At 51.4% G+C, this 18,954-nt stretch overlaps 1 protein-coding gene across 1 annotated transcript in view; it reads left to right on the top strand.

Annotated features, from left to right (window-relative positions):
* The window catches only part of NRXN2 (neurexin 2), a 300,535-nt gene that overhangs the window by 120,122 nt on the left and 161,459 nt on the right, over positions 1–18,954 (top strand). Inside the window, exons 7-12 of the mRNA XM_066610141.1 lie at positions 3,851–4,012; positions 4,572–5,010; positions 6,275–6,658; positions 8,805–9,008; positions 11,031–11,057; positions 18,432–18,551. Coding sequence (XP_066466238.1) covers positions 3,851–4,012; positions 4,572–5,010; positions 6,275–6,658; positions 8,805–9,008; positions 11,031–11,057; positions 18,432–18,551 — 1,336 coding nt within the window. The remainder of the gene's footprint in view (positions 1–3,850; positions 4,013–4,571; positions 5,011–6,274; positions 6,659–8,804; positions 9,009–11,030; positions 11,058–18,431; positions 18,552–18,954) is intronic.

Consider the following 18,954-nt stretch of genomic DNA (forward strand, 5'->3'; position numbering starts at 1 on the left):
AGCAGCCAGCAGCACAAAGAGAAAACTATCTCTTTTTTAGACTACTACTTTGCTTCTTGCACAAGCCCCATGTAAGGCTCAGTTGAATCCAGAGGTCCAGCATGTTTTGGAAATCACAGTTGTGGTTGAACTTTCCACCTGCAGTGAATGGCTGCCTGTCTCCAGGGAGAGGGACTGTGCAGGGAAACAGAGGGATTCTTCCATCCTTTATTGTCCAGTGCCATCCCCCTTACTTGCAGCAGAGAGATCATGTGATCTCCTATTTGTGTGCACCTCGCAAACTCTGTAAGGCTGCAACACACAATACACACTTTCCTGGAACACAATGGGACTTACTTCTGAGTAGGCATGAATAGGATTGTGCTGTAAAAGTGCAACAAGTACTTTCAACAAGTGCTTGCTATTCAAAATATTAACTAACATTTCTCACTCACTTTAACAATTAAAACAACCCAATTTAATTAATGATGACAATGACAATTTGATGTCATTGTGGGGGAGGGGGGCTACAGAATCTTCTTTGCACTAGCAACTGAGTAGCAACTGGAGGCCCAATCCTATCCAATTTTCCAGCACCAGTGCAGCCACAGTGCAGCCCCAAGGTAAGGGAACAAATGTTCCCATACCTTAAGGAGGCCTCTGTGACTGCTGCCTGTGACTGCTGCCCCATTGGCACAGCTGCACCGGCACTGGAAAATTGGATAGGATTGGGCCCTTGGTTAGCTACGCCCCTGGAGGCAGCCCTAATGAATAGCCTCAGGGCTTGAGGCAATTACTTATCTGATCTTTCCACCCCTCTGTTTCCATTGGAGGCTCTGCAGAACACACTAGAAATTGGGTCATGACCCACCAAGTAGGTCCCAACCCACAGTTTGAGAAGTGCTGCCCTAAATCATTGCTTTACTATCTCCGCCAGACGCTTCTTCTTTTGGTCTCCCCTGCCATTTTTAAATTGGGGAACAAGGGAGAAGCATCAGTGGTGGAGAAGCCAGTGCTCAAGTGGGGGAGGGGAAATGTGCATGGCGTGGGGCAGCGGTGGTGGCTAATCAAGCTGCTACAGTTGTGGGTGAGAGGGAGGGAGGAAGTGGGCTGCTTCTTCCCTCTTCTTCAGCTCCTTGAATGGAGCTGCCACAGTTGCAACCCAGTTGTGAAATCCAATAACAAAGAGAAAACTTGGCTGTACCTGCCTGTTCATAAGAAACATAAGAGGAGTCCTGCTGGATCAGGCCCAAGGCCCACCTATTCCAACTTCCTGCATCTCAGACGCCCACCAGACGCCTCAGGGAGCACACAAGACAGCAAGAGACCTGCATCCGGGTGCCCTCCCTCGCATATGGCATTCTGATGTACCTGTACCTGCCATTCTTTAGTTGCACATGGGACATGGTTGCTCTTTGGACACACCAGTGCTCCTTCAGAAAGAGAGGATGGCCTTTGATTCCTTTCTTCTTCTTTAGCCCTAAGCCGGCACTTGGGGAGCAGGTCATCCTTTCAACCAATACACTGCTGCAGATGCTACTGGGATCCATGTGCCATTCGTGGCACATGTCCAACTCTTAACAATTGTTGGCAACTTTTCTACCCTCCTTAATGGTCAATTGCTGGTTCCTAAGATCTCGGTGTGTTTTCTTTGGTGTTGCCCATTGAAATGGGCCATTTGCAGCAGACACCCTGGAATCAGGCACTGCGGATCAAGACAGAGGAAGAGGAGGGTAGCTGGAGGGCAAGCCAGACACAGTGCCTCGTGGTTAGAAACTGGCACCTGCCTTCAGGTTTCTCGGTTCACCCTCTAACGGGACTGACTGAGCATGAACTGGGAAAGAGTCATTCCCACTGCCACCAGCTAAATGTGGAGAGCTGAAAAAGGAGGCCATTGTGGGGAAACCTCCCTCCCTGGTTGACAAAATCCAGGGTGTACACTACAACGCAAACAGAAGTGGAACAAGGGCGGTCTGGGAATCATGGCCACCTGCCCCCAACCTAATGAACTAGGTGACCAGGCCTGGCTTCCCTACACCTTTCAACTAGTTTCATTCCTAGACTGGCTCCTAACCAAAGAACTCTGGGGGCTGCAGTTCTTTAATGTAGTCTCCAACCACAGTTCCAAACAGCCTCTCAGAGTCACAGTTCCCCAAAGTTCTTGAAAAGAGGTTTGTTTTTTTCAAAATAGGAATTCCTTTCTGGATCAGATCTAACCTCCCAATAATGGCCAGCTGAATAGCACCAGCTGTTGTAAGCCAAGCATGTTAGAGATGCCCACTTTGGGTTGTTTGTCCCTACCTGCTGGTAAGCTCAGATAGTTTGCTCCCGTACAAAGCTGTCCATTGAGACATCTTGGCTGGCCAGGTGATCCGTGCCTGGTTCCATGGATATGTCCAGAGTTCAGGTTGGTGGACAAAGGTAGGACTGGAGATCAGGTACAGCCTGCAAGATTCTCCAGTTTGGCCCTTTGACTGTCCCTTGTGTAAGGCTAATAACCAGACCTTCAGACCCTTCTCTCCTGCACATGTTTACAAATGCTGGTAGTGCCTACCCAGATGTAGCAACTTTGCTCTGATATGTGAACATAAGAAGAGCCCAGCTGGATCAGGCCAAAGGCCCATCTCATCCAGCTTCCTGTATCTCACAGTGGCCTACTAGAAGCCTCTGGGAGCACACAAGTCAACAAGAGATCTGCATCCTGGTACCCTCCTTTGCACCTGGCATTCTGAGGTAGCCTATTCCTGAAATCAGGAATTTGCATGCACCCATCATGACCTGTGATGGACTTCTCCTCCAGAAATTTTTCCAAATCCCATTAAAGCCATCCAGGCCAGATGCCATCACTACATCCTGTGGCAATGAGTTCCACAGACGTCATGTGGTGTCATGTTGTGCATGTGTGTGTGCACTGAAGACCTTTTTGGGCGCATGCAACCAAAGGACCGTGCCAGAGGTTGAGCCAAACAAATGTCCTGTCTATGAGCAGTGCAGATCTAAATGACCTGGCTGAGAACAGAAGAACAAGGGGAAGCCTCTCATTTTCCTTCCCAGAATTCCTCTGGTTCCGAAAATGAGGACTACAGAGAAACAAAGGCGGGCAGTTTTTTGTGTGTTCAGAAAGGAATAAAATGCAAAAAAAATTTTTCCTGGTATCTTGGCTGCTCTAGACAAGGGATTCTGGGAAGTGAGAGAGGGCGGTGGGGACTCTAGCAAATAGTTCTGAGCCCTCTTTTACAGTGACAGTCTCTGTGAGAAGTCTGCTGTGTTCAGCCAACTTCCAAACTGATTTCCGTTGCAGCCTCCTCTGATTCATGCTTAGGGGCACCCACACGTCCCCTGCTGGAATGTTGAACGTTCTTCTCTTAGGTAAATCGTTGCTCCAGAGATCACTCCTGAATGCTGATGGAAGTGGGCATTTGTTGGCTGGTGATGTGTCCAGCCCATATTGGTGGTAGATAAGCGGGCGAGGTGGGGAGGGGAGAAAGGACAAATGACTGGGACACTCAGGGGTGAAGGGGACTCTCAACTAAAAACCTGGGCTGAAAAGTGGCACCGTTTGAAGTACTGGGGCAAGGCAGTGACCCCAAGACTGCTTCCGACCCCTCATCAGACCATCAAATCTTGTGCAGATTCTCTCCTCCCCCCACATCCTGACCTTTTCCTCTTTCCTTTCTCCTCCTCACCCAACCCTTCAAAAATCCGGCATTTCTCCAAAGAGAGAGCCAGACATAAAAATGGATCAGCAGTGCCCCCCAAATATCCCCATCTTTCCCCTGCCAGTTCCCCAGTTGGTTAACACTTTGTTGTCTCCTTGTCTCCCCCACCTGACTCCACCCCCTCCTCCAACCGCTGTGCTCACGATGGACAGGTGACCATCTCCGTGGATGGAATCCTCACCACGACCGGCTACACGCAAGAAGACTACACCATGCTGGGCTCTGATGACTTCTTCTACATTGGGGGGAGCCCCAACACAGCTGATCTTCCTGGTTCCCCCGTCAGCAACAACTTCATGGGGTGCCTGAAGGATGTGAGTGAAGGGGTGGGGGGGTGCTCAAGGATGGGACTGTGCCAAATGCCAGTTCCCCCTTACCGGGCAATATACATTCTCCTTATCCCTGAATTTGAAAAGATGGGAAAAGAGCAGAAGAGGGAGGAGAGGAGAGGGATAGGCTAGAGTGTCACAGGATAGGCTAGAGTGTCTTCTCCTCCACACTTCCGCTCTAAGGCGGAATGGAGCAGACAAGGACATGTGGAGAGGAGCGAAGTGTCCTGAACTAGAGTGTCTCCAACTAAAACAAACCTGTAAGGTTGTGAATGTTATTATACCCATATTGTGGATGGGAAGACTGAGGCTGAGAAGGAGGGCTCCACCTGGTGAGTTACTGGGACACCCAAACCAGGGAAGTATCCATTCATAGCTCAGTACACTATACCAGCTCTCTAAACAAAAGGATGATCCCCTCTCCTGCCTTTCCGGATTCCCACCACGCTGTCTTAGACAAATATGAAGATGGCGGTTCAACTGCCAAGATGGATTTTGTACTAAATGCCCTACTGACTGTCTGGCCTCTTCCTTCCCTTTGCAGGTCGTATACAAGAACAACGACTTCAAGCTGGAGCTGTCGCGGCTGGCCAAGGAAGGGGACCCCAAGATGAAGATCAACGGCGACCTGGTCTTCCGCTGCGAGAACGTCGCAGCCCTGGACCCGGTCACCTTCGAGTCTCCTGAGGCCTACATCTCCCTGCCCAAATGGAACACCAAGAAGACGGGCTCCATCTCCTTCGACTTCCGCACCACAGAGCCCAACGGGTTGCTCCTCTTCAGCCATGGCCGGCTCCAGCCACCCAAGGAGGGACGGTCGGAGCGGCTGCACAAGGCTGACTACTTTGCCATGGAGCTCCTGGATGGTTACCTCTACCTGCTGCTGGACATGGGTTCAGGCGGCATGAAGATGCGGGCCAGCAGCAAGAAGGTGAACGACGGCGAGTGGTGTCACGTGGACTTCCAGCGTGACGGACGCAAGGGTGAGCAGGCCAGCTCAATCTTTTCCTCTTCCTGGATATGGACCGTAAACTAGAGCTGGGATTTGCAGGTCCCAGATTCCTGCTCCTCCTCCAGCATCCTTGGTTGCTTCCCATCAGGAGTGCAGCTGTCTGCTGAGTTCTTTCCCTTCCTGGCCTGAATTAGTTCCAGTAGTCTGCTTATGCAGGACTTGTCAGGAGTCCATCTTGCAAACAAATCACATGGTGGGGTCCCTGTTGCCAAAATGATGGCCTTAGAGCCTGCGCCCTTCCCAAGCCCTTCTGACTGGGACCTGTCTACTGACTTCCGCTCTCCTCTCCATCCCTCAACGGAAGGAAGCGTGAGCGCATTGCACATGGGCCAGCCAGATCCAGCCATGCTCAGGGCATGCCCTGGACACAAATTTCTTCATCCTTCTTCCAAAGAGGGCAACATCCAAAGCTTGTCTCCTCCCTATTTATTTAAGAGCTTGACCCTCCTTTGCCACAGCTCCAAGTGGCTTATTGAATCATTTAAAAATCACTGCAATACAGAGCAGCCCAATTTACAAGCCCCAGTTGTGTTCTCCTCCTTAGTTATCTTTTTGTTTTTTTAAATAAAAGATCCCAAACATTACAGCCTTTTTAAAAATCATTTTATTTGCAAGATTTGTGTCCTGCCTGAAGGGGCTTCAAGGCGGCTGAGAACATAAAAATGGTACAGTTGAGTTAAAACAATACTAAGCTTAAAAACAATTAAAACATTAAAATAAAACAACCCAGATCACACCACTATTAAAATGCATTTCATTGAAAGCCCACAGCATCAGTTAAATGCCTTCCTAAATAAATAAAAAGGTCTTAAGGGCCTGACGAAAGGTCTCCAGGGAATTCCATGAGTGAGGAACCACCACCAGTAAGGTCCTATTTCTAGCTGCCACCCCCTCACCTCTGCTGGAAGGCGGCACAGTCAGAAGGGCCTCCTCTGATGACCTCAGAGGACAGGTAGGCTTTAAAAGTCAAAACTGGCATTTTGAATTCAGCCTCGAAACGAATCAGCAGCCAGCACAGAGGCCAAAGCAGTGGTCCGACTGAGTCAAACCGATGAGGCTTTTCTGAGTCAAACCACAGGGGCTTTTCTCATAAGGCTCCTCCCATCATTTTGGTTTCCCTCTTTCAGCTCAGCAGTGTCCTTTTTGAGATGTGGCAACCAGAACTGAGCATGCTGGGATGGGCCACCAATGGAGATTTCCATGGCAATTGATCTGGTTTCTCTTGCCCCTCCCAGGCTCCATCTCTGTGAACAGCCGGAGCACACCCTTCCTGGCCAGTGGGGAGAGTGAGATCTTGGACCTGGACAGCGAGATGTACCTGGGGGGCCTCCCTGAGAACCGCCTGGACCTCATCCTGCCCCCGGAGGTCTGGACAGCCTTCCTCAACTATGGCTATGTGGGCTGCGTGCGGGATCTCTTCATCGATGGAAAGAGCCGCGACGTGCGGCGCCTGGCCGAGGTGCAGAGCATGGCCGGTGTCTCCAGCTTTTGCTCCCGGGAGACCCTCAAGCAGTGCAGCAGCTCCCCCTGCCGCAACGGAGGCCTCTGCCGTGAGGGCTGGAACCGCTTCATTTGTGACTGTGTGGGCACCGGCTACTTGGGCCGGCTGTGTGAAAGAGGTGAGGTGACCTTTGGCAGGATGGGGATGGGGAAATGGGCTCAGTATGTTGCAGGCGCTGAGTGTCTTTGGGCAAATGAAATTTCCAAGGGCAGTGGCAAAGCTAAGGGAGTGCCAAGTTGGCAATTGCAGTGGGCAACAAGCTTTAAGGGGACAACAAGTTGTGCTTGATACTAGTGGCCAAAACCTTGGTAAGTACAAATAATACCATCATGTTATATATCATTGGAAAGGTTATTTAATGCAGAATGCAATAAAGCAAACCACGTTGGAATATCTGTATACTATCAAAAGTTATGGCCGATTTACCAGAAAATGAAAACGCAACTGCCTGTGGAACAAAAAGTGGATTTCCCTAACTCAAAACCTGAGACTGAGGCCCAAATCCTAACCCACTTTCCAGCACTAGCATAGCTGTGCCAGTGGGGCATGTGCTGCATCCTGCAGTTGAGGGGCACTCACGCAGGCCTCCTCAGAGTAAGAGAATGTTTGTTCGCTTACCTAGGAGCTGCATTGCCCTCATGTCAGTGCTGGAAAGTGGGTTCGGATTGTGCCTTAATTGTTCTAAGACCCAATGAGATGTTGTTATGATATAGCATGGAGCCAGTAAGGTGTTAATATGAGTCAGCTCACATTTCCATGTATCATAATACAGTAACCCCTGCTAACTGGGTAAAGAAGTGCTTTCAAGTGGTGCTCCTCTTATATTTAGCAGGGGGAAAAAAACGTCCCTCTTCACTCCAACACAGTGTCTCTAACCAATATGGGGCAACTTTTTTATTTATTTACTTAATTAAATTTGATTTTATCGTGGGGGGGCTACAAAATCTTCTTTGACCCCGAATAGCAGATGCCTTCAGTGATACCACTGAAAGGGCGGGTGTCAAAAATGCCTTTACGTGGCACATTTTGAACCGGGGGGGCCCTTTGGACCGTCTCTTAACACTGCTTTTCCTTCCATCATGTTTGTCTCTCAGCGCTGGTCCTTTGTGAGGCTGGTTGAGCTGGTTGCCTTGGGGAGCACCTGGCTCCACGTCTGCTGCTCTTCCTCCTCCTGTATGCAGGATTCCAGAAGGAAAAGCGGAACAGAGTAGAAGAGGCAGTGAGGAGGAGACACTGCAGCCGACTGCTTCCATTTCCCCCACAGTTCCTCTTTGGCTCCATTCCTTTTTCCTTCTGAAATCCCGCATATAGGAGGAGCAGCAGCCAGGTCAGAAGAAAGGAGCAGCACCACATCTCCTGATCTTGGAGAGGGTGTGGGGTCTGGCTCCCAGGGTCGCTTTGTCCAAGGGGTTCAGGTGGAATGGAGGCACCTGGGATCCGCACTGAGTGAATGTTCCTCCCCAGCCTGTCTCCAATTCGAATCTCCCACCTCATTCCTAGATTGAGTGGGCTCTGTTCCCAGGGTTATGATACCAGCATAGTTCTTTGTGGCTTGAACCTAAGAAGAGCCCCACTGGCGTAGCTGGAGGGGGGCGGCGCACTAAGGTTTGCAGGGAGCCTCACTGCAGCGTGCAAGCGGCTCCTCCCCCTCCCCTTGGGAGCCATTCACCTCCGTTTCCCCCCACCCACCCACATGGCTCCAAAGGGGAGGGGAGAAACCACTTGCACGCTGCAGGGATGCTCCCTGCAAAGTTAGTGCACCGCCCCCCCTCTAGCTATGCCAGTGAAGAGCCCTACTGGATCAGGCCAAAGGCCAATCTAGTCCAGCATCCTGTGTCTCACAGCAGCCCTCTAGATGCCTCAGGGAGCACACAAGACTCCTGTTGCCACTGGCCTACTAAGGTAGCCTAAAACCAGGAAGTTGCACAAAACCCATCATGGCTTGTAACCTGTGATATGCTTTTCTTCTAGTAATCTGTCCAATCACCAAGCTTCAGGTCAGACACCATCACCACATCCTGTAGCAAGACTAATTACATGCACAGACTAATTACATGCACATACCCATCACAGCTTGTAACCTGTGATGGACTTGAAAATCTGTCCAACCCCCCTTTGAAAGGTATGACACCATCACCATATCCTGTGTCGTGGAGTTCCACAGAGTCTTATTGGCCCTCCCAACACATCCCAAAACACCTTTGCACAGGAACACCTTTGCTGGCACAGGAACTGACACTTTCCCCTTTCTTGGCGTTGCACAGAGGCCACCGTACTGAGCTACGACGGGAGCATGTACATGAAGATCATGCTGCCAACAGTTATGCACACGGAGGCTGAGGACGTCTCCCTGCGCTTCATGTCACAGCGCGCCTATGGGTTCATGATGGCCACAACCTCAAAGGAGTCAGCCGACACTCTCCGCCTGGAGCTGGATGGGGGCCAGATGAAGCTCACGGTCAATCTAGGTAATGCCCTGCAGGGCTTGACCCTCCTCCTGGTTTCCTGCTTTGCCCCCCCTCCCTGGGGAGGCACCAGATGGCACCTGAATACAGGTCAGCCCCTTTTCACCCGTACTGGGGAACAGGCAGCTGAACCTGGTGTTAGCTCACAAGGGGCCAGTTCTCTTGGGAAGACAGTCCTCGCGGAGGGATCTGCGTGAAGAGGGAGAAATGTGGACATGTTTGGAAGGAAGATCCACCAGCCTGGCACTGGGATGTCTCTTGGGTCCTGGTGCAAAACATGGTGGGTTTTGCTTTCCAAAACGCAACATTTTCCACAGCTCATTCCTCCTGTGCGGAGACCAGCCCTGGAAGGGGCCTTCTGGTGCTCCCCCCTCTGGCCTGTTGGGTCTTGGACAGAAGCGTGCCCAGGGTGACGTTTGCTCATGGGAGATCAGGCTCTGCCTTCTCCGCTGTGGCTAGCCGGTCACAGAGAGTGAGGAAGGTGGGGCAGGGGGGCTTTCCTCCCAGACCCTTCCTTGGGCCCTTCAGCCAGTCAGTGGCACTTCTTTCCAAAGACCCAGAGGCTGTGCTTTACCCCCCAGTTTTGAACCCTTCATTGGCACATGAAATAGCCAGCCCAGAGCAAACAGCTGCTGAGACCAAGTGCCCTGACCCACGGCTGCCCCTTTCTTCCCCCCACACACCACCCCCCACCCACCTCTGCATTCCCTGGGGCTCTCCCCTCCTCCATCTCCCCCTTGGGGTTTTTTGCTCTTTTCCAGCGTCAGCCCCATGGGAGGGGATTTTTGGTCCAGCGGCTGTTTGTATCCACTCTTCTGCTGTGGTTGACGACACTCACCAAAGCCCAGCTGTGCAGCCTGTGGAAAAGGAGATTCCCACCTACCCCCCCCCCCACTGCCTTCCCTGGGAGGGTGACGCCCCCTGTGCCTGCAGAGACTGGAGAGCAGCAGAGTGACTGCCTGCACCCTTCCAAAACAAGGCAGGCTTCTGCGCTTCCTCTGCTGCCATCGCAAAACGACATCCTTTCTCAGGCCTGAGTCCTGCCCCAGTCTCTCAGATGGGCACTGTTCTCTTGGGGCTTGGCAGGCTGCATGGGATCATCCCCCCCCCCTCGGTCTCTGGAGGTCCTAAGAGGTCTTGCTCCGAGGAAGCCGGGGGGGGGGGGGTTGGCATGTGGTACAAGACATGTTATGGTGTCTGTTTGCTGGGAAGCTCCTTTTTCTGAGTTGGGGGAGAGGGAATTGAGGTGTCCCCTTCTGCCCAAGCTTGGCAGTGCCACTCAGGGGAACCCCTCCCTCGTCCTTGATTCACAGCTGGTGAAGAAGGGACAAATGGGGACTGACCCCTGTCCCCTTCCTGCTACACAGCTGGGTCTTTGCAAGGTGGACACCTGTTAGCACTGGAGAATTCCATCCGTCAACAGGAGAGAGTAGGCTGCAAGCTGAGAACAGAGGCAGGGGGGAATTAGAAGCCCCTCAATGAATGAGGGAGAGAAATGGAAAACTGTCTATATGCAAACTAGCCTTTGCAGAGGGATCTGATGAAGAGAGAAAGGGCTGTTACACCTGGGCAGCAGTGCCTTTTCTTTTAGGGTGCAAGGGTTGCGACACCAGGACAAGCCTTCCACTGTGAGAAGCAGACCTGCCCAGCCCACCTCCCTGGGAAAGCCTGCCTCCACCCCCCCCCACCTCTCTTTTGCATGTAGACAAAATAGATCCAGACTTCTGCAGTCCCAGCCCCAGAGGACATTGGTGCTGATGGTGAGTTGCTGATGGTGACGTTGCTGAGGGGGAACAGGGAGGTGGCAGGGCCTGCCAAGTCCCTTCCCCATACTGCCTCTCCAAGGCCAGGCTTGAGCAGGAGGGGGCCACCCCCAGTGCCAAAACAGGTGTCCACCTCTTATGTGTCTGTCCCCAGATGGTGGGCTGTATTTTATTGGGTGTTTGGTGGCAGAAGTTACACTGAAGGATATAAAACTCTCTCGTTCTCTTCTCTCTCCCCTCCCACCCTCGCCCCCCGTCTCAGACTGTGTCAGGATAGGCTGTAACCCCAGTAAGTTGCCATTTTTTTTTCTTTTTTCCCCTTCCCTTTTTACTTCAACTTGGTGATTGAATCCTGTACTTTGCATTTTGCTGTTCTGAAGGCAAACATGGTGGAGAGAGAGAGTGAGAGAGAGAGAGAGAGAGAGTGTGTGTGTGTGTGTGTCCTCAAAAGGTGTTGGGAGAGGAGGGCAAGGATTAGGACACTGGAAGAAGGAAGGTTGGTGAGCTTAAAGGTTCTGTCCCCAGCTCCCAGACCTGCCAAACCTGCCATTGACCTGCTTCCATCCATTCTTAAAGACCTGGGTTATTCCTTAAGATCTGGCCAACCCATGCAGGTGATGTAAAGAGTGACGGTGTTTACGGGGCCAGCCCATTCATTAGGTCAGCTGAGGCAGTTGCATCAGGTGGCAGAGTGGTCAGGTGTGCTCAACCTCCATTTGCTTGTCCATCTGCACAAACTTCTGCTGCTCTTCTTCAACCTGCTCCCTGGATTTGGAAAAGGAAGAGGAGGACAGAGGACAAAAGTGATGGGCCAGACTGTCACAAAGGGGAGACAGAAGTGGAGGGGAAGAGGAAATGTGGAGGGAAGAAGAGAGGTAGGCTTTGTTCAGATCCAGGACTTCCAACCTTCTGGATTTTTGAACATCAGGGTGTGAGGGATCACCCCACCACCACCACCAGTTGCATCTTACCTTAAAAGCAGATGGAATTCATTTGAAGCAGCTGAAAAGCCATGACTCTGGGTTCCCTTGACACACCCCCTTGAGGTGAGTGGCACTCATTTCCCCATACCTCAGTTTCCTCTTTCTGAGGGATTGTGGAGTGGGTGGGTCAGGATTTTATTAACACTGATGGGCTTAACTATTCTTTGAATCAAGACTTTTTCCTATTCAGACACCACTCACGTGGGGTCCTCCAGATGAGTCTCTTCCTCTCAGCCTCAGTCTTCCTCATCTGCAGTATGGGCATAATGCTATTTATCCACCCTCACAGGACTGCTTGTGTGGATTCCATCAAGATAATGCTCTTGAAGCTCTCAGGCAATCAAAAGAGAGGTGGTATTATTTCAGGAATAGCCGTGCCAGAGGGAGGGGGGCTTGATTCAGATTAGGACTGTAGCAGACTGATTCAGGACTGATTCAGATTAGGCCTGTTTTACCAAGAAGATAAGCCTTTCTGTGTGCTAATGATGGTCTTGGTCTCATGTCTATTATGTCCGTGGAACGTTGAGAGTGAGAGTGAAGACAACAAGACCCCCCCAATGCCCCATGCTTCAGGTGGTGGGATGATAGGGATGCGGGGGGGGGGGGGAGACAGTGGATTGGGAATGAAACTGGGATTGGACTCACGCCCCTCACACCCGTCCAGAAAGCTGCTATGAATGCCTAGAGTCACTTCATTGACCCATTTCAGCTACAGAAGAGAACCCCTTCCCCACAGGCCCAAACCTCCTCTTGCCAGGGGTAGAGCCCGATTCTGTCTTTGTCTGGTTCATGGGTGGGTGGGTGGGTGGGGAGGAGAAAGGTCTTGTTGATAGGCGAGTGGCAGCAACAAGGGCAAGAATCAAGCTGGAGGGAGCCAAGAGATGGCACTCATGTAGCACCTGCTACCCTGCACACATCGGAACAGTCCAGATGGATCACGCCAGAGCCTCCTGTTTCCCAGATGTCTCTGGAAAGCTCACAAGCAAGGCATGAAGTCAAAGACCCTTCTCCTGACGTGGCTCCCCTGCAACTGGTATTCTGAGCTAGACTGCCTCTAAAGCTGGAGGTTCTGCACAGCGACCACGATGGACTCGTCCTTCCTGCATTCATCTGATTTGCTTTTAAAGCCTTCTAAGCTTAGTGGCCTTCCACCTAATGTGTTGGCTGTTGATTAATTACAGGCTGTGGGATGAAGGACCCCATTCTGTCCATTCTGAATCTCCTGCCAATTGGGTCAGAGTCACACACATGTCATAAAGAAGCGTCTCTCCTAGGGTGTGCAGACACTAATGTGAACAGGTTTCAGACCGCTTGCCACGGATCACAACTAAGAGTGACAGTTTGAAAGCTAGAAAGTCATTGTCCCTGAACCTTTGATCTGTGTTTGCAGAGCCAGGGGGTCCCCCTCCGGTCAGCAGCAGGTGCAGCCCCAAGAACTCTGACAGCATCAGGAAAAAGGTCCCTTTTGTTTACTCCATGTCTAAAACTGTGTTGGAAAGGAAAGGATGGGGCCAGCTCATTGGTGAGGCTGGGTGAAGTAGCAGCCTTGGGTGGGGTTGGTGGGGTGTGTGCCCTGCATGACCCACCCACCAGCCACATCCCTCCCTGCCTGTCACTTGCCTTGTCTCCATCTTTGCACCATAGTTTCAGCCTTCCCCATTCCCCTTGCTTTATTTAAGATGGGCAGCCAAGGACAGCAGAACAGGAGGTATCAACCCAATGTGCGGCGGCAGTGAAGAAGGCCAATTCTATGCTTGGGATCATTAGGAAGGGTATTGAGAACAAAACGGCTAGTATTATAATGCCGTTGTACAAATCTATGGTAAGGCCACACCTGGAATATTGTGTCCAGTTCTGGTCGCCGCATCTCAAAAAGGACATAGTGGAAATGGAAAAGGTGCAAAAGAGAGCGACTAAGATGATTACGGGGCTGGGGCACCTTCCTTATGAGGAAAGGCTACGGCGTTTGGGCCTCTTCAGCCTAGAAAAGAGACGCCTGAGGGGGGACATGTTTGAGACATACAAAATTATGCAGGGGATGGACAGAGTGGATAGGGAGATGCTCTTTACACTCTCGCATAACACCAGAACCAGGGGACATCCACTAAAATTGAGTGTTGGGAGGGTTAGGACAGACAAAAGAAAATATTTCTTTACTCAGCGTGTGGTTGGTCTGTGGAACTACTTGCCACAGGATGTGGTGATGGCATCTGGCCTGGATGCCTTTAAAAGGGGATTGGACAAGTTTCTGGAGGAAAAATCCATTATGGGTTACAAGCCATGATGTGAATGTGCAACCTCCTGATTTTAGAAATGGGCTATTTCAGGTGCAAGGGCGGGGGGTCTCTCTGCACCAGGATGCAGGTCTCTTGCTGTCTTGTGTGCTCCCTGGGGCATTTGGTGGGCCGCTGAGATACAGGAAGCTGGACTAGATTGGCCTATGGCCTGAGCCAACAGGGCTCTTCTTATGTTCTTATGTGAAGGAGAATAGAGTAGTAGAGGCCTAGAGTGTGTCTGCAAAGCACCACCAGGCAAGCAGAGGTGGCAGCACAAGCACCTCTGGAGGAGGAGAGGAGGGAGTACACGTGCATGGGGACTGACTTCCAATGTGTGTCAGGGCAGGCTTGGGCTGACCCCAGGAAAGGAGTCTCCCCCAGATCACTCTGATCCCAAGAGGAGCCCCCTCCCTCCCTCTCCCTTTTCCCCAGGCAGCAGCAGCAGGAGACCAGCCAGGAGGTCAGACCTTGTTCAGGGGGAAATGGACACCGTTCCCATGTAGGTCCCAGCAGAATGTGACAAATGTATTGAAAATGGATCCCTGATTCTGAAGTATCAGAGACAAGTTCTATAATGACGCGTGTGCTTGGAAGACATCTTCCTTGGAGCCTGATTCCTGTGAGGAAGATCCTGGACATCTGGGGTGTGTTTACAATGTGCGGGTTCAAGGAGCAGGAGGGCCAGTGGCGCAAAGAGAGTGCTGATCTTTAAAGTTTGCGTGAAACTACCTTGCACCTCAGGAACACTTCTTGCCAGTGAACACCAACCAGTTCAGACATGTCATTCAGAACGGACTTCAGTTTTCCTCCTTGGCACACTCCTTTCCTTCCTGAGCCAGTCCTTGGTCTTAACTATCACTCCGGCAGGTAGGTGTGCCCCCTGCACTAGATGGTCCTTGGGCAAAAGGGCAAAAACAAGCAGGGCTGTTTCTGCGAGCACCATTGGCGACACAAAAGCCCTGAGTGGCTGGCCGATTCCTTTGCTCTGTACCTTAGGACGATCCAGTGAAGACATTCAATTGGATTTCTTTGAAAATCAGGAACTGGCAAGGTTTGAATCGACAGGTTGCGGGGTGCGTTTGGTGGTGTTTCTGTTCGTCATCTGGGACACCCAAAGTTGCCTATGCCTGTTGGACACAGTGTGTATTTGGCAAACACTCTGTTTCCCATATAGCACACAGTGACTATCCACTCTGCCTCCTCTATCCCCGCAGAAGGGCATCCCAGCTCCCTCATCAACTCTCCCCCTATTTCAAGGTTCCAATCGCCTTTTCTCAATCAGTTCCAAGTTGGTGAGTGTCCTTCTGCCCCCCAAGTGGAGAGATGGGCTTGTTCCTTCTGAAGGATGCTGGGATCTTGCTGTCCCCCTGCCAGCCCTCCACCCCACACCTGAGCAGGCACTCACTCACACATGTCAGATTGTTGGGATGAACTTGAACTTGAGGGTCCAGTTGAGCTTTGGCAAAAGCCGGAGATGCACCTTTTTCCACACACAGATGAGTTTGTAGGCCAGCACATCCTTGAGGCTGCAAGGAGAACAAAAGCCAACTCTTCATACCTGGATAACAGTTTGTACAAAGGGAAGCCCAAACTGGGAGGTGGATGCCCGCAGAGGGAGAGGAAACTGAGGCATATGGAAACGGATGGGCTCCCAAGGCTGTGCCCTCTGTTTCCTTATCTGCAGTCTGAGGCCACATCCTGGGCTTTTTTAATCACTCTCCATTTCTTAAACCTATACATCACCTCTCTGCCCACAGGGTGTCCAAGGGAATGCACCAGGCACTTCATTCTATAAAACAGCACAGAAACAATGTTTGACTGTACAAGCAGAATCTAATGATTTTGTTTTAAGAATTAAAACTACCGAATTCCGGGAGAGAACCTCAGTCAGCCACTCTCCTCCAGGGCATATCTGGTTCAAAAAAGAAAAGAGATTGTGAGGTTCCAGCGTTGTCTGAAACATACCCATTTAAACTTGAAAGCTCAATTGCCTAAATCCAAAATATGTGTTGCAAATCTTGGGGTGCGGCACTCTGTACATGTTCAGAGGTGCTCTATCTAATTATGACATTGCCCAGGCACGGGAAACAGACTTCAGAGCTAACTCTGGTTGATCCCTGGCTTACACAAAGCCCTGTTCTCCTTCCTCAAACCACTAAGTCCTGGGTCCTTCTGGGAGCAGAAGAGGGAACCCAGGAGTCCTGGCTGGCTTGGCTCAAAGGCTGCAGGAGAGTAATTCACAAGGCATGATCTAGTTGCAGGCTGGATTTTGACCATGTATAAGCAGGCTGGTGTGAGTGGTGGGGAGGGGGAGAGCTTTTAGGAGGCGCCCAGGAATTTGGAAATGGGGTGGTGATCCTTAACCATACTCATGAGAACTAAGAGGATTTTGGAACTGGACTTAGCAAATTATAGCCGGGTTATGTGGGAGAATTACTTCCTCATCCATGGGGGGTGGGGGAGGTTTCCCCATACCGCCACTGTGCAGTGGGGGGAGCAGAGCTCAGAGTTGGAGAGGTTGGATGGAGCCATGCTTGCTCAGCACCTCCCCGCCACACGTTTTTAAAAAGGTATTTGCATGTTTGCAAATGAACGAAGGGACATGTGTAGAGGATAGCAAATTCTTAACATCTGCCTTTCAGGGCACTGTAGTACCCAGTTTCCTCCACCTGGTGGCAGCACGTTTTGAGAAGCTGCTTGTAGCACCATTCATTGCAGCTTCCATATGGGCCAGTAGGTGGCAGCCTCTGCTCAAAGTGTGTGATCATGGGGAGGTGAGCACATATGATCCAGCAGATTCTGAACCGGCAGGAGGAAGAGAGTTAAAGTTTGCTTCTTGTCACTGCATGTGATAAAAGGACAGACGTCGTGTTCAGCGCAGTAAAGATGGTGTTTTATGGGTAAGGGGAGCCAACACAAGGCTGACCATTTAGGCTTTGCACTCCCCTCCAACAATTCAGCTGCAGTACTTGCCTCATTTGGTTTAGGATGAGCATGCAGAGATTTCTCCATTGACAATTAGTTCTTCAGGCTACTCAGCAGTAGGAGGAGGATCAAGGTGTTGAGCTCGGCCTGCCCTTTCCGTTCATGGTTCTTCTGGTTTCTGAGCCTCCATCCAGGGAAGAATGCTCACCTGCATTAGGAAAGCATCCCATCCCAGTTCATTGCTTTCACATCACGATGGCCTTTGCATCTGTGCAGACCTGCTAACTCACCATGCAATATTCTGAGGTTACTCTGGTGGCTGGTGACTTGACCCTGTGTGCCTGTGCCTTCCCAGGATGTCCATGAGGGTACTGTGCCAGGTTGCTGGGGGAGGGGGCCCTGGGACATAGCACTAGATTTCCCGTAATCCCCTGCACTGGATTTCCCATGGCCCCCAGCACCTGATGTCAATGCTGAGAGTTCCAGGGCTAGCCCAGGCAGGGTCTAAACAGGCCAACTCCTGAACTGTGAAGCCAACCCCTGAACTGAGACAGTGGAGGTGGAGACAGTCAGGGGTTGGGCAGGTTAGATTCTGCCAGTGCTTAGCCCTGGGACCTCAGCATCAACAGCAGTACCCCATGTGACATTAGGTGCTGGGGGCCATGGGAAATCCAGTGCAGATAGTTGTCCTAAGGACCCCTTCCCAGTAATATGGCACAGTTCTGTGCACCAAGTTGTCACCCAAACCACTGAACAGACTACTTGGTATAGGGCAGGGGTGTCCAAACTTTTTGGCAGGAGGGCCACATCATCTCTCTGACACTGTGTTGGGGCAGGGGAAAAAATTTCAAATTTGAATAAATTTGCATAAATGAATATATTAGATATGGAACTTATAAATGAATGAAGATTTTGCAATAGCTCAAGGCCTATAAAAGGCCTTGCACAAAGCAAGGCTGGCCTTTCCTTTGCTGCCGCTACTGCATCACAAACATGAAATCGCAGGCAATGGAGGGAGCCCTCGTCCCACAGCTCATGCAAGAGTTCGAACAGTTGCCCTCATGCTGATAGCAGTTGTGTCAGGCCAGCTCAGGCTCCAGTAAATCTCCAGAGGGCCAGAGGCTCATTGGAGACTGGGGGCTCTCTGCAGGCCAAATTGGGAGTCCTCGAGGGCCACAAGTGGCCCCTGGGCCAGGGTTTGGGTACCCCCTGGTATAGGGTGAGACCTCTGAGCTGTTGCTCACAGGAGTGGAGACTGGGTTGCTGCATGAATGAAAGGGGGGCGGTTGTAGCCACACAATGTGGGGTTGCTTGAGGTGTGCCTGTATTTGCTGTGAGGTGAAGGATCTTATACAGCCTGTTCTGGTGCCTGGGTCATGGTGCAAAATTTGGGACTGTTCCTCTCCTGGGGGGCTCAGACTTTTGTGGCCATCCTGAGCCAGCCTCTCCTGACACCACCGTCCTGAACACCTGTTGTAGGCAAAGGCCCCGAGACTCTTTTTGCTGGCCACAAGCTCAACGATAATGAATGGCACACGGTCCGTGTGGTCAGACGAGGCAAGAATTTGCAGCTCTCCGTGGACAATGTCACTGTGGAAGGTAAGCGGAGGAAGGCTGCGGCAGGTTGGGCCTGGCAAGACTTCAGAGCCAGGGGAGGGGGGAGGAGGAAGTGTTTCTGTTCCTTTGCAAGTTCCCCATTTTTGGTGGCTTTTATCCCCCTGCTCAAAGCTGTGTCACCGCACCTCACCCCAAACCTTTCATGTTTCACTGCCATCATCCAGAGGTTGCTGGTTGGTGTTTCCTGCCATAGTAATTGCCCATTTCTGCCACCAGATGGCAGCATGTGCCCTTAGGACAAGTGTCACCAAGTGACAGCATGGCGATGCAGTTCCCCAGCTTGTCCATGAGGAGAGGCCATTCAGACAGTGGGCTCTGACTGTGGCAAGAGGCTTTGCCCTGGGATTTGTTGGTGGCACTGGTTAAAGGGCTGAGGGAGGCTGAG

Source organism: Tiliqua scincoides, chromosome 15 (assembly GCF_035046505.1).
Source record: "Tiliqua scincoides isolate rTilSci1 chromosome 15, rTilSci1.hap2, whole genome shotgun sequence".
Taxonomy (NCBI): domain Eukaryota; kingdom Metazoa; phylum Chordata; class Lepidosauria; order Squamata; family Scincidae; genus Tiliqua; species Tiliqua scincoides.